This window comes from Zalophus californianus, chromosome 3, assembly GCF_009762305.2.
Source record: "Zalophus californianus isolate mZalCal1 chromosome 3, mZalCal1.pri.v2, whole genome shotgun sequence".
NCBI lineage: Eukaryota > Metazoa > Chordata > Mammalia > Carnivora > Otariidae > Zalophus > Zalophus californianus.
In genome coordinates this window covers 101,907,527-101,923,297 of record NC_045597.1, presented here as the reverse complement: position 1 = coordinate 101,923,297, position 15,771 = coordinate 101,907,527, and the positions used below count along the sequence as shown (strand labels likewise).

Here is a 15,771-nt window from a genome sequence, read left to right as displayed (position 1 = left end):
AACATTCAATTAGAGCCTTCATTTTAACCGCTTTAGTCACTATACTTCTTTCATTTCTCTGATTATTAGATTTCTTTCACAATACCATCGATTTAGAAAAAAAAGTACTGTTTTGGTAATGGAAATATGAAATCATGTTATACTAAACATCAGCATGAAAGGTATGCCAAATCCAGACTGTTAAAGAGGTGGTTAGTCTTAATGACCTTATGAAGTTAGAGGGATGGGAAGGAACAAGGAACTATGAGGGACAAAGGCTATTTTGTTACCTCATCAGAAGATTCAGTCAGCTTGAGAAAAGGTGAGAAAAGAAACAGTGATGAAAAGGAAACAAGCAAGATGGTTTAAAAAGAGCTAGACAAGAGATTTCAAGATCATTTCAGAGACGGCATGCATTACATTAAGGAACAGAATCCTATCAAAAGAATATCAAGACAGACACACACCACATAAAACACACCTAGCTGTTAAACTGAGCAGACATATCCTACTTCTCATGCATCTGATGGTTCAACAGGCAACGTACAGTGTCATTTAATGGGCAAAACTGATAAAACTGAAGCAAAATCCAATCTGTGGTTTATTTGCTGAATTCCAGTGGAATACACCACTGACACATGTAATCATGATGAAGTTTAAACAGAGAGTTCTAAATACGTAAAACTGCTATATGCTATACAAAATTCTCACTGAAATTTCATTACTTTCTAAAAAAGTGAAAATCTTGATTAGTAAAACTGATATAAAGTGTCAGTTAATTATGAAAAGTTACATAAACTTTAATGGTTTACATCAACCAGATACTTAAGGTCTGAGTTCAAAAATGTACCAACCAGGTGCTTGTTTTATGGATTAAGTCTGCCAATTCCCTAAAAACATTCCCTACAAGGTTTACAATTACATAACACAGGAAAAATGTACAATTTCACCCCTTAAAGGGTATTAGCTATACAAGGCCACTGAAAAGATGATACACTCCTATATTTATTAAAGTAATAAGATAATTAAGTGGAACACAATAACAAAGTAAATCACAGAATATAATCCTGTTTTTCTAAAATATATATGTATTTATATATACTACATGTCGAATGTTGACGGTGATCATCAGAGGGTAGTGAGATTAATGTGATTAAGTTTTACTTTATATAGAAAATATAAAGTATATCTACTTTATATAGAAAGTATTTTCTACTTTATATAGAAAATATAAAATGTATTATCCGTTGTTTTTTTTTTTTAAAAGATTTTATTTATTTGAGAGAGAGAGAATGAGAGATAGAAAGCACGAGAGGGAAGACGGTCTGAGGGAGAAGCAGACTCCCCGCTGAGCAGGAAGCGCGATGTGGGACTTGATCCCGGGGCTCCAGGATCATGACCTGAGCCGAAGGCAGTCGCTTAACCAACTGAGCCACCCAGGCGCCCAGTATTATCGTACATTTTACAAAAGCCTTCTAGGGGGCAGGGGGAGCTATTCTCATTCTGGGGGACGGGGGGGAGCTATTTCCATTCTGGGAAAAATAATTTTGCTTAAATATTAACAAGTAATACTCTCAGCATTAAAAATAAAAATGCTTTAGATTTCAAGTCCTCTTAACACACAAGTTTTTAAAAGTGAGGACAGAGGAAAGAAATCAGCAATAGGAGGAAAATTCATATTGGTGTTGACAAGGAAATGTGGTTGTTGGCTTTTGGCTAGTGAGCTAGTGAAAGATATAGGATGCAAAAAACAAACTTGGTTCTTGATTTCATGCCAGAGACAAAAACAAATCAAAGTAAGCATCTATTGTTTTCTAGGACTCTAATTTATAAGGAAATAAAATACTTGGTTTTTAACTTGAAATTCTTAAAGTTAGGGAACAATCCCATAAATAATCACAGGTTTCAATTCTTGCTAAAAATTCAGGTCAGTACATTTGGCTGTGAAACTGAATATATTAACTAGATATACTCCAGACAGACTCAAAGGAGATTATACAGTTTTTATTTCATATGTAAACCCATGAAAATTCTTATTTGATTCTGAGAATTACACTTTCAAAAGTAGGTCATTCTAGAGTCATCACAGTTCCAGATAAAGGGCACCCTTGTACTTATATATCTTCCTTTACTTACAATTGTGTTATATCCCAATAAACCCATCCTAAGTTGAAAATATCCTAAGTTGAAAATACATTTCCTACTCCTAGCCTACCAAACATCACAGCTCAGCCTAGCCTACCTTACCCGAGCTCAGAACATTCACTTAAGCCTACAGTTGGGCAAAATCATCTAACACAAAGCCTATTTTATAATAAAGTGTTGACTATCTCATGTAATTTATTAAATACTGTACTGACTGAGAAACAGAACGGTTGTCGGGGTAGAGTAGTTGTAAGTATACTGGCTGTCTGCCCTTGGGATCTCAGAGCTGACAGGGATCTGCCACTGCCCCTGCCCAATACCATGAGAAGATTATGTTGCATATATCACCAGCCCAAAAAAAGACCAAAATCCAAAATTCAAAGTATGGTTTCTACTGAATACAAATTCTTTTCCTCCATAATAAAGTTGAAAATCCTAAGTCAAATTATCGTAAGTCAGAGACTGTCTGTAGTACACTCTATAATATTTTTATCATAATCTTTCATATAACAAGCGCTGACATGAAAATCCTCTTAACCAGTAAACAACATCAGTACAGAAAGTGTAACTAGCATCACCTCCATAAAAATTCAAATTTTAAGAGTTTCAGAATGTCAGAAAGTACTACATATCTTTTGAACCTTTACTTTCAGTAGTAGAGGTAATGGCAAAGATAATTTTTCAAACTGGGCTTTCTTTCTGTGCTAAAGCCTGTTTCCATAGTCCTAAACATCTGAAATCTTGCTCTTCCTTAGCTCAATGCACCATGACAAAAATAGACTAACTTCACAAGTGAAACTGTGAATCCATTTGCAGTACATGGAGTTTAAAATTGGTAAAACTGAACTCTATTCTAATATGAAAGTAGTCAACATTTTTTCCTACCGCACAGCACTGGCCATTGCTAACACCGAGTCCCTACTAGATTCTGGAACAATGAATTTCAGACCCTTCTGGGTCCAGAAATTTATATCCTAAAATATACTTATTATTTTACTTAAACATGTAAGAAAGGAAATGGATTTCAAAGACTCAAAAGTCACTGTTGAAAGTCATTGTTTTTTTTTAATGTTCAAACCCAATGCCCAGACTTACACTCAGCAGCTATATAATCAGCCAAGTGTGGGAATCAAAACAGCATCTTCCTGAGGAGAGGTTTGGAGAGATCATGATCAGTCAGTAAGGGAATTCACATACCCTGTGAGCATTCACGAACAGCTTGTGAATGATTCTGCCAGCATGGCCTCTTCCTGCGCCCACGACTAACACTTCAGGCTGCTCCAAGAGGCAACTCACAAACCTGGGGGAGAGAGGTAATGAAAGGACAGAAAGTGAGCTGCTCAGTTCACACTGTGCCAATCCTCCCAGATTAATTCTGTAGACAAACTCTCAAACCGATACCGGCTAAACCTACTAAGGCTAGAGTGGAACTTTTATAACAGAGGGACATTTGGAATTAAAATAGACTCAAATGACAATCTTACTGCCTTTCAACTGTTTTCATAAAATTTTCCTAAAAGTCTCGTATCTGGGGACTGCTGGGTGGGGCTTAGTTGGTTAAGTGTTGGACTCTTGATTTCAGCTCAGGTCATGGATTTTAGGGTCGTGAGATCAAGCCCTGTGTTGGACTCTGCATTCAGTGGGAATCTGCTTGGATATTCTCTCCCTCTGCCCCCACCCTACTCTCATGCCCCCCTCTCTCTCAAATAAATAAATCTAAAAAGAAAAAAAAAACCTCACCTCTGTCAAAGGGTAAAAAGAAATACTGAGTATTTCTTTCAGACTAGAAGCTTACAAAATACTACAGTAAATAAAAGATTAAAACAGTATTTTGGGGGATGCCTGATTGGCTCAGTCAAGTTAAGCATCTGACTCTTGGTTTTACCTCAGGTCATGATCTCAGGGTCATGAGATTGAGCCCCACACTTGGCTCCATGCTGTGTGAGGAGTCTGCTTAAGATTCTTTGCCTCTGCCCCTACCCCCGCTCATGCTTACTCTCTCTCTCTCTAAAGTAAATGAATAAATAAAATCTTAAAAACAAAACAAACAGTATTTCTGAACAAAAACCAATTTATACATATACAGCAAAGCAATAATCCATATCTCTCATTTTTGTTCTTTTAAAGTGGGTGTGTATGTGTGTGTGCATGCATGTGTGCTTAAAATACACATTTTTTTCTGGGCAAAGCCTCAACTATGCCATTATGTGCTGGAAACACTACACCTCCAAGTACATCCCAGAGAATGTATGTGCAGCTATCAGAGTCAAAGGCACCACGCCTGCACCACTACTTCATACTGCTATTTTAGAAATGATTCCCTTGATTAGTACTTATTCATCTCATTTAAAAAGGAAGGAGTTTTCAAGAGCAAAGAAGGCTGGGAGAAAATTTTACTCAACACAAGATATAAAATTCTAACAAGAACTTGTTAAGAGCTATAGCACATGCCTTGTCATATTATCTTAATTATTTAGCATCAATAATGACATTTCATTTCTGAAAAGGCTGATGAAGAATTTAAAGTTATGATAAATTCAAGTTGCTGAAGTAACAAATTTGGAAACACTTTATCACAATTAAAATAACATTGTTATTTCAAGTACCACAGGCAAAAATGGCAGGGATCATACTGACAGGTAATGGTGTCAAGTCTCTCTCAGGAGGAGGAAAAGATTGACCTGGTGATCTTTATCATCCTGGAGGGGCCATCTGTTCACTCTTTCAAAACATGTTCACAAGGTGCGCAGGATATGCACTTTTGCTTTCAAAAGTCTTGTTTAAAGTTAAATAAATAAGTAGGAATACTGAGCAGAAATACAATTTCAGAACACCTCAGACTGTGGTAAAGGAACAGTGAGAGCTAAGCAAAGAGAGAAAGCAAAGGTCTGGGGCATTTCAAGTAACAAAGAGTGACTAGCTCTTCCACAGGGAACTGCAGGCACATCTCCAAGAGCAAACAAGGACATTACTAGAAAAAGAGACCTGGTAGACTTGTTTCTAAATGTGGAAGGAATGGAAATGCCTCGCAAATACCCAGAAATACAGGAGAGGTCAAAGTCTATAATAATTAAATATTTTTCTGTCTCTAGCTGATGCTTGTTACAAATAATATAGGGTACCACAAAAGAATCTCAATATTCTATTAAAATGTTCTAAAGAGAGTGGTGGCTTTTCCTACTGCAGACAAAAGTTACTCAAATATCAATTACCTTTCAAGATCTTCTTTCTCCTCCTCTTGTTCACATTTCTCAGTTCCAAACTTGGCTTTCAGTGAGCGGGCTCTGGCAATTATAGCTTCTACATTAGTAATTTGATGGATGATTTCCTAACAGTGGAAAAGGGAGAGACATACATTGGAAAACAGCAAAAAAAAAAAAAAAAGCAGCCTTTTAAAAAATATATCTTTAAAATAATCATTGCCAACTAGTGAGAACATTTGGCAAGATCCTGACATCATAGCAAACTTACTTCCAATTTCTTGTCTTCTGGATTGGGGAAGTGCAAAACTTTACTGGAATGGGTTATTATCTGCTTTATAATCTTCTTGACTGAAGAAATGTTTTCCAGATTTTCTATTTTTAAGAAGATCAAAGCCATCATTAAATAAGTCAGGCAAAACATACTTTCATTTTGGAAATGAACTAATGACTAATCAAATAAGACATTTACCTTCTTCCTTTACCTTGAGTACAGCTGCATGAATTACACAAGGTAACAGGTGCCGAGCAAGGTCTGCGGGTTTCTGTACCGCCAGATAGTGCAACACCTGAAGGAGGCACAAAGTTACATGAATGATCAATGTAGCTGTCAAATAAAGTGGCCATTTATGAAAGAAGAAAAAAATCCTCTGCACCACTGAACTCACATCTATAACAAGAGTTGAGAAGAGCTCTCTTCTCTTAGTACTTTGCCCTACTCATCCAGGTAAGTAGCTACTACCCACAATAGTAAGAATAACGTTACTGAAAATTAATAAGGATTTTAGTATTTTATAGTGGTGACTATGCAATTTTCTTCTTCTTTCCAATATGTAAATACATGCAAATTAGGAAAATACAAAGAAAACAAGAACCATCTGTAAATTATACCACCTAGAGATAACAACTGTTAATGGTGGAAGATTCTCACTCCGGGATTTTTTAAGACACTGAATACACATATTAGGTAAATGAATATTAAGTATGTAAAATACTGTTTTGTAACCTGCTTTACTCACTTAACATTTCTAAACATTGATGGAGACCTTCCATTAATTTTTTGGTTTATCATTTTTCCAAAACGCAAATTGTTTTATTACTGTTCTAATTAAAAAATACAGAGAAGTTATGTATAACACATGGACCCTACCTTTAAGCTCCTTATTCAACAGCAGTAAAGATAATAAAAATCTAATCTCATTACGTGAACCTGGATGATAAATGCTCACAGATCTCCAAAATGAATGAATGAACGAATGAATGCATACATCCATACATAGAAGTATAATGCAAAAACCCTCCAGAAATCCTACTTCCTAAGAAGTAACACATTTTTGTGTTTATCTTCTCAGGCTTATTTCTGTGTCCATTTAAACACAAAGATATAGGCATATTCAATTTCTTAACAAAAAACTATAATATACATACTATTTTATAACTTGCTTTGTTCATGTAATGACTTATAACCTTTACTTTTTGGCTTGGAGAATTTTGTGTGGTTTGAAAATTTTTTTAAATTAAGAAATACACATACCAGAGTATTAATAACTTAAAGACAACATGAACACTTGTTTACACACCACCAACCAGCTTAAGAAACAGAACATCACCAGCACTTTCCAAATCCCCGTGTGCCCCCCTGATCAAGTCTCCCTCCCTCACACACCCCACCATCAGTAAGTGACTACTAATCATTCTTTTGCTTGTCGACAGAGTTTCTCACATGTGTGTATAGCCCCAAACAATGTAATGCTTAGTTTGGTCTGGTCTGAATCTTTATATAAATGGAATGTTTCTGGTTCCGACCCTCAGTGACTTGTATACAGCATTTTTTTAGAGATGCATATGTTGATACATACTGTAGTTTATTCATTTTCACTGCTATATTAAAATGCTCCTCCACTGATGGAAAACACCCCCCCCCATTTTTGGCTATTACAAATAAGGTTCCTGTTTTATTATTGGGTATGTTTCCTGGTGTACATGTAGAGGAATTTCTTGAGGGCATATACCGAAAAACAGAACTGGATATATACCAGGTAATGCCAAATGATTACTTTTTTATATTGAAGTCATATTCCAAATTATTTTACAAAGTGTTTCAAAAGAGTTACATCCTTATCTAGAGTAATAATAGTTCCCAGTGTTGTACATCTTTGCTAACACTTACTATTCAACCTTGGTTTTCCTTAACTTAAAACCAAACAAATTTGCAAGAAGACAAAATATATTTATACCCTTTGCCTAGACTCACCTTTTACCTCATTTAATCACACCCATCTCTTTCCTCTGTATGTACATACAATAATTACACACATACACTTTTTTCTGAGTAATGTGAGAGCAAGTTACATACATCATGTCCTTTTACCCCCAAAGATCTCAGTGTGTATTTCCTGAAATTAAGAATGTTTTCTTATATAATCAAAAGACAAACTATTGTGATTATATAAACTACCTTTAACAATGATCAAATACTTTTATTAATCTAGCCTACTTTCCCTCATTACAATTTCATCAATAGACCAAATTATGATTTTTATAACCTTTTCCCACCACCATACAGGATCTAGTTAAAGATCATACACAGCATTTAGTTTTCATACTTCTTTAATCACAACAAATCTGGAAGTTTTCTAGTCTGTCTTTTATAACATGGACATTTTGAGTACAGTGCCCTTCCCTCCCCTTTCTGAATAACTGAATTCCGTGCTTTATTCATATTTTAATTTTTAAAAATTTAGATAAAATTTACATACCATAAAATTCACCACTTTAAAATATACACTTCAGTGGTCTTTAGCATACTTACAAGTTATACATCACCATTATCTAATTGCAGAACATTTTAATCACACCAAGAAGAAATCCATTACCCGACAGCAGTCACTCCCTCATTTCTCCCAGCTCCTAGCCCCTGGTAACTACTAAACTAACTTTCAGTCTTCATGAATTTGCCTATTCTGGTATTTCATATAAATGGTATCATGTTACATGTAGCCTTCTATTTCTGGTTTCTTTCACTTAACATAATACTTTTAAGGTTCCTTTGTGTTATACCGTGTATCAGAACTTCATTCATTTTTATGGCTTAATAGTATTTCATTGTATGAATATGCCATGCTTTACTTATCCATTCATCAGTTGATCGATATTTAGCTTTGTTTCACTTTTTTGCTATTATGAATCATCCTGTCAATATCTGCATATTTAATTTCCTCAGTTTTTATTTAATGTCCTTTTCCTATTCCAGGATCCCATCCAGGATACCACATTATATTTAGTAGTCAGTCATATTTCTAGGCTCCCCTCACATGTGACACTTTCTTAGACTTTCCTTGTGTTTACTGACCTTGACAGGTTTTTTTTTTTTTAAGATTTATTCATTTATTTAAGAGAGAGAAAAAGCGAGTGTGGAGCTCAACACAGGGACCCTGAGATCATGACCTGAGCAAAAATCAAGATTGGGCACTTAACCAACTGAGCCACCCAGGTGCCCCTGACTTTGACAGTTTTAAGGAATTTTAGTCAGGTATTTTGTAAAAAGTGCCTCAACTGGAACTTATTTAATTAATGTTTTTCTCATGATCAAACTGGGGTTAGGGATTTTGGGGAGAAAGATGAGTTATAAAGTGGTACTTTCATCACCTCATATCAAGAGTACATGAAACTCATCACTATTGACTTATCCATGTTGCTAATCTTGCTTACCTGGCTAAGACAGTATTTGTCTGGTTTCTGTACTGTAAGCTTACTCATTTTCCCCAATTTGCATACTGCACTCTTTGGAAGGAAGTCACTATGCACAGTCCATGCTTACAAAGTGAGGAGTTCTGCTCCATCTCCTTGTGGGCAGAGCAGGTTTGAAGTTCTTCTTCATCGATTTGTCTCTTCTCGCCAATTTATTCAGTCTTTTATTTGTAACAGTATAGACTCAAGGATGTTTATTTTATACTTTGAGTTACAGTCCAACAGTATTTTATTTTGTTGCTCAAACTGTTCTAGTATTGGCCACTGGGTAATGTTTCAATTGATTCCTGTGTCCCTTTAATATACTCCTAGAATTGTGTGTTGTGGATTGTTTTTTTTTTCCAGCTCTTTTTTAGAACAGAATGTTTCTCGTTTTGGGTTTACCTAATGCTTCCTCATGTTTAGATGCAGAATATGTACTCATGGGTCAGTGCATAAGTGCTGTTGGATCCTTCAAAGTATCACACCTTGACACAGACAATCTGCATCTACCCCTTATTAGTAATATCAGTTTTGACCATCCACTCAAGGTATTGCCCCATTTCTCTACTCCATAGTTATTATTTCCTTGCAATTCTCCAGCTGTCTTGGAGAGACACTTCAAAATCATGCAAGTATGATGCTCTTCACCCAGATTTCCACCTAGACATCTACTGATGATTCTCACCTGAACCAATCTTTACTATGAATATGGTCGTAAAATGGAAGAGTTTCCTACTCCTGTGTATCCTCCATATTTATCGGTCATCTTTGAGCTGAAACGCTTCCCTTCTCTCCCATTTCTTTATCTGCAAATTGTCAATGTGGACCCACGGGTTCCGATTTTTTCCCAATAGTTTATAATTCATTACTGTCCTTAGTTATTTGCCATTCAAATTGTCCAGATTTGGTGATTAAGAGTCCCTTTAAACTACCTCCTTATGATACACCCCTATCTTTTAAGCAGTTCCTTATTTTCTGGCAACATGTAATGATCCACACTCATACCTTCCTTGTCCCAATTCTGAAATCAGCCATTTCTCTGAGGAAAGCATGGTCCCTTTTAATGAGGAATGTTCTAGAAATCAATGTATATGTGTGTTCACTGCTACTGGGATGTCACTGTTTCTAGACCCCTTCAGAAAAAAGCCAGGAAATATATATTATTATGCCTATGTACATACCCACATTATCTATCCATACTTTAGAAACCTATGGGTCCACACCAATACGGCCAATTCCAATGCACTGCCATTTGGTCTTCCTTGCTTTCCTCAATTCCATGTTTGCATCTTACTTCTACAGTGAGAATTCTGGCTTCCAACAACACCAAGACATTTAATTACTCATTTACTCAAACAAAAATCCACCTAAAAGTTTCAGAATTCCTTACCCAACACCACTACAAAAAACAAATCTAGAAAACAGAGTTTAGGATTTGTTTGCAGTGCTCTCCCACCTCTCCCCATACCTGGGAGTATACAGTCAAACATATCTTATGTGATCATAAATTACTGAATTAGATCCTCCTCCTAACCCTGACCCCATTTCAGTGTGGTTATGTTATTCATTTAAAATACACCTGGACAGGTGGTTAAGTGTCTGCCTTCAGATCAGGTCATGATCCCAGGGTCCTGGGATTGAGCCCCGCCTCGGGCTCCTTGCTCAGCGGGGAGCCTGCTTCTCCCTCTGCTTGTGCTCTTTCTCTCTGACAAATAAAATCTTAAAAAAAAAAAAAAAATACACCTGAACTAATTTATCTCAGCTTGCTTTCAATTTTGGTCATTTCCCCTCTTTCCATTCTTGTTGATTTATTTTAATTTTTGATGTAGACAATTAACATTTTTCCAGAAGTCAAAAGTATACAGAAAGTATACTCTTTCCTAAATGTCATTCTCTCCCATATTCCTTTTACTCTATTTTTTCCTCCCCTTTCAACCATTTTGGGTAACTAATTTCATTGTTTTCTGTTTGTGAAGATAAATTTCTTTTTATGATGATAGACACATTTTCTTAATCTCCCTTTTTTACACAAAATGAAGCATACTATATATATTCATTTGCACTTTACTTTTCTCTTAAAAACATCCTAGAAATCACTATCAGTTAATATTTTCCTCATTTTTTTAACAGCTGTATAGTCCTCAGTTATGTAGATGAACCACAGTCCTCAATAAAGCTCCTAAGTTTGGGCATATAGAGAGTTTCCACTATTTTCTAATTACAATTAATGCAGCAATGAACAACTTAGTGCATCTTTATTTTTGTACTGTTGAAAATATTAGGGCAAATTCCTAGAAGTGGGATTGCTTTTGGGGTGAAAGGGTAAATGCATATGTAAATTTTATTAAATACTGCCAAGTTCCTCCCCACATGGGGGTTGTATTATCCTGCCTCTCACCAGTAATGTATGAGAGCTGTTGCCTCAGGGCTTCACTGAGTATTAATTAAGCTGTTAAATTTTCACCAGTGTGATGTGTGATAAATGGTTATCTCAGTGAAGTTTTTTAATTTGCATTTCTCTTATTATGAATGAAGTTGAACATCTTTTGAAAAGTTTAAGGGTAATTATCTTTTTTGGGGATGAGTTATCTCCTCAGACCTCTTGCCCATATTTCTAGAGTATTTTGGCCCTTTAACTGTAATACATATATTTCTCCCAGTTTACAAATATTTCTCAGTTTATCGTTTGTCTTCTGGCTTTTTTCAGTCCATTCTTGTGTGTGGTATGAGAAACAGATCTAATTTCATCTTTTGCCAAATGGTTATTCAGTTATCCCAAAACAATTTATTAAAAGGGTCACCTAGGGGAGCCTGGGTGGCTCAGTCAGTTAAGCGTCCAACTCTTGATTTTGGCTCAGGTCATGCATGATCTCAGGGTTGTGAGATTAAGCCCCTCGTGAAGCCCCGAGTCCGGCTCCAAGCACAGCATGCTTAAGATTCTCTTTCTCCCTCTCCCTCTGCCCCTCCAGCCCCCTCTAAAAAATAAAGTAAAATAAAGTAAAAGGGCCAGTGATTTGAGATGCCATTTTTATCATATACTAGATTTCTACATGCATCTATGAACTTTCTATTCGGTTTCACTGGACTGTCTATGCACCATTATCACATTATTTAAATAGTGAGGCTACATACTATGCTTTAGTATCTGGTCGGGTTAGTTGCCCCCCTCCCCACTCCCCCCCCTTCACCTACCTCATAGCTCTTTCTTTTCAATCTGTTCTTAGCTACTTTTTAAATATTTTATTTATTTATTTGACAGAGAGAGAGATACAGCGAGAGAGGGAACACAAGCAGGGGGAGCGGGAGAGGGAGAAGCAGGCTTCCTGCCAAGAAGGGATCCCGATGTGGGGCTTGATCCCAGGACCCTGGGATCATGACCTGAGCTGAAGGCAGCCGCCCAACTGACTGAGCCACCCAGGTGCCCCTATTCTTAGCTACTCTTGCATGCTTTTTTAAAATAACAATTTACCCATTTAAAATATACAATCCAATGGTTTTAGGTATATTCAGAGTTGTACAACCAAAACCACAATCAATTTTAGAACATTTCCATCACCCAAAAAAGAAACCCATTAACAGTCACTCTCCAAACCCCTGAGTCCTAAGCCTACATGTTTATTTTTCCAAATAAATTTGAGTATCAACTTGTCTGGCTCCATAGTAAAGACTTTTGGTATTTTATTGGGATTGCATTAAATTTATAAACTAATTTAAAGAGAACTGACCTTAATGATGTTGACAGTTCCTAACCAAGAACAAGTAGTATCTATTGTTCAAGAGAGTTCTACTTTCTTTATTCATATTTCTAACATTTCTGGTTAGCTTTATTTCTAGGTATTTTACCATTTTTTTCTCTTCTAATGAAGAGAAAATGTCATTTACATCTTCAGAATGGTTATTATTTGTGTATATGAATACTACTGGATATTAACTTTATATCCTGCTGCCTTGCTGAATTCCTCTGTATGAATTACTTCTATCACTGATTCTTTAGATTTTTCCAGGTATACTGTCACATCATCTACAAATAAAAAGTTCTTCTTTTCAAGTCCTATGCTTCTGCTTTCTCTTTTCTAATTATAGTGGGTAATAACTTCAGAATAACATTAAATGGAAGTGGAGATAACAGGCACTACTGCCTTGTTCCTGACCTTAGTGAGAATAACTCTAGGGTCCCCCCCATTAAGGTGCTGTGTTTAGGACTGAGGTCTATACATCAAAAACTAATGATGTAATGTATGGTGATTAACATAATAAAATAAAATAAAAAACAAAAAAAAAAGGATTGAGGTCTATATATATTTTTCATTTTAAGAAAATATCTACCCATTCTTATTTCTCAATTTTATTAGGAATGAGTATTAAATTTTATCAAAGACTTTTTCAGTATATATGGAAATGATATATTTTCTGTTTAAACCTATTAATGAAGTTAATAAGTAAAGTTCCAAATAATCATTGTTGAACTCAGTCGACATGTATTATTTTCTTAAAGTGGTGAGAGTCTATTCACTTAGGATTTTGTATTCAATTTCTTAAGTACTACTGGTCTATACTTTTTTTTATATGCTACTTTTATCAGACTTAGAGACCAATGTTATAGTCAACGTTTCTGATAAAAGATTTTGGGAAATTTCCTCCAACTGCTATGTACCAAAACAATAAAGTAGCACTGGGACTATCTGGTCTCTCTGTTTACATTTTTTATCTTTAGTCATTTTTGATATACTGTATTTTCCTAGGAAATCATCCATTTCATCTTCATTTACAAATTTATATACAGAATCATACAAAGTATTGGTTGTTTTTTTTTTTTTTTTACTATTTCCTCCATATCAAGTTATTGGCACTTTTTGTCATTTATTTTGTATATGCATGCTTTTCCCTCTCTTGTGATTAAAGCAGTCAACCATGTGTCTATTTTGATTTTTTAAAAATAAAACCAGATTAATTTGATCTGTTTTTCTGTTCTCTATCACTCTTTGCTTTTATCTTTATCACTGCCTTCCTTTCGTTTTCTTTTGGTTTTACTTTGTTCTTCCTCTAACTTCTTAAGTTAGAAATTTATTAATTCAGTAATTTTCATTCTGTTTTTTTTCCTTGATGGAGGTATTTAGGTCTATGGATTTTCCTTTGAGCACTCGTAAAATATATCTTATAGGTTCAGGTGTATAGTGTTTTCATTATTTTTCAGAAATTTGTCTTAGTATTTCTCCTTTACCCAAGAGTTAATATAAGGCTTTTACATTTCCAGGTAGAAGGCCTAGTTTTTTGTTGTTTCATTTTTAATTTCTAGTTTTATTGCAGAGATCACATTTCCATTATGAATCCTGCTGATATTCTCTTTGGGCCCTAATATACTATCAGTTTTTGTGAATTTTCCATGTGCACGTGAAAAAAAGGTACAGTCTCTACTCTCAAGGTGTCATGTTTGGGATATATCTAAAAGATTGACCTTATTACCTTGTTTCGATCTTTCTTTAGTTTTGTCTACTTGACTGTCTTGTGTTAAGAGTAATGTGTTCAACATCCTCTGTTTCAATCTGTTTCTCTTATCTCCTGTGGCTTCCTATTTTTATAGATGGCTACTGTGTTATCTAGTGTATAAACATTAACAAATGTTATATCCTGTCAAATACCACTTTAAGATTATAAAGCATATCTGTGTCATCATTTAATGCTTTTCTGCTTTACTTCTACTTTATTTCGTATCAGGATCATAACCCCTGCTTTCTTTATTGTTCTCATGTACCTGGTAAATCTTTGTCCACTGTTTTCTTTGTAACCTTTTTGTGTGTGTGATAAAATAAAATTTAATTATGTAATTAAGCATTGGCAGAAAACTAAAGGAATAATTTGGTTATACCCTTACTCTGATCATATCTCTATGTATTTTATTTTTTATTTCATTAATTTTTTGAAGCATAATATAGTGTTATATTAGTTTCAGGTGTATGATATAGTGATTCAAGAATTCTATCCACTTCTCAGTGATCATCAAGGTAAGTATTCTTAATCCCCTGTATCTATTTCACTCACATCCCCACAACCCATCTTCCATCTGGCAACCATTAGTTTGTTCTCTATATTTAAGTCCTTTGTTGTTGTTTTTTTGTCCTTTTTCTTTGTCTTGTTTTTTAAATTCCACTTATGTGCGAAATCATATGGTACTTGTCTTTCTCTAACTTATTTCACTCAGCATTACATTCTCTAGGTCCACCTGTGTTGCCGCAAATGGCAAAATTTCATTCTTCATGGCTGAATAATATTCTACCATAGATAGATAGATCACATCTTCTTTACTCATTCATCTCTCAATAGACACTTTGGTTGCTTCCATATCTTGGCTGTTGTAAATAATGCTGCAATAAACAGAGGGGCGCATGCATCTTTTCAAATTAGTGATTTCATTTCCTTTGGTAAATACCCAGCAGTGGAATTACTGGATCATTGATTGTTACTCTGTGTGTTTCTCTATTTAGTGTGTTCTTTGCTTTTTAAAAAAACTCTGTTGGTACTTAAGAAGTTTATATTTTTATTCTAGTAGAGATTTTTGCAGTTAATTCTTTTTATGCTGTCCTTAATTCCCTCGCTTTAAGTGTTTTATAATTTGGTCTGACAATTTTAAATGTTATCCTCTGATTACCATCTTCTTCTACCCATATCCTCACCTAGATTTAGTCTTAGCTCTAAAATTAATGAAATAAAATGCTCA

At 35.1% G+C, this 15,771-nt stretch overlaps 1 protein-coding gene across 3 annotated transcripts in view; it reads right to left on the bottom strand.

The window, feature by feature from the left end:
• The window catches only part of RAB3GAP1 (RAB3 GTPase activating protein catalytic subunit 1), a 117,446-nt gene that overhangs the window by 2,363 nt on the left and 99,312 nt on the right, over positions 1-15,771 (bottom strand). For 2 of the 3 annotated variants that reach the window (XM_027589529.2, XM_027589532.2), the window contains 4 exons: positions 5,797-5,893; positions 5,596-5,699; positions 5,337-5,452; positions 3,322-3,424 (listed from right to left, as the gene is read on the bottom strand). In XM_027589529.2, coding sequence (XP_027445330.1) covers positions 3,322-3,424; positions 5,337-5,452; positions 5,596-5,699; positions 5,797-5,893 — 420 coding nt within the window. Of the gene's footprint in view, positions 1-269; positions 291-3,321; positions 3,425-5,336; positions 5,453-5,595; positions 5,700-5,796; positions 5,894-15,771 lie in introns of all 3 variants that reach the window. The other variant, XM_027589531.2, reaches the window with a different exon arrangement.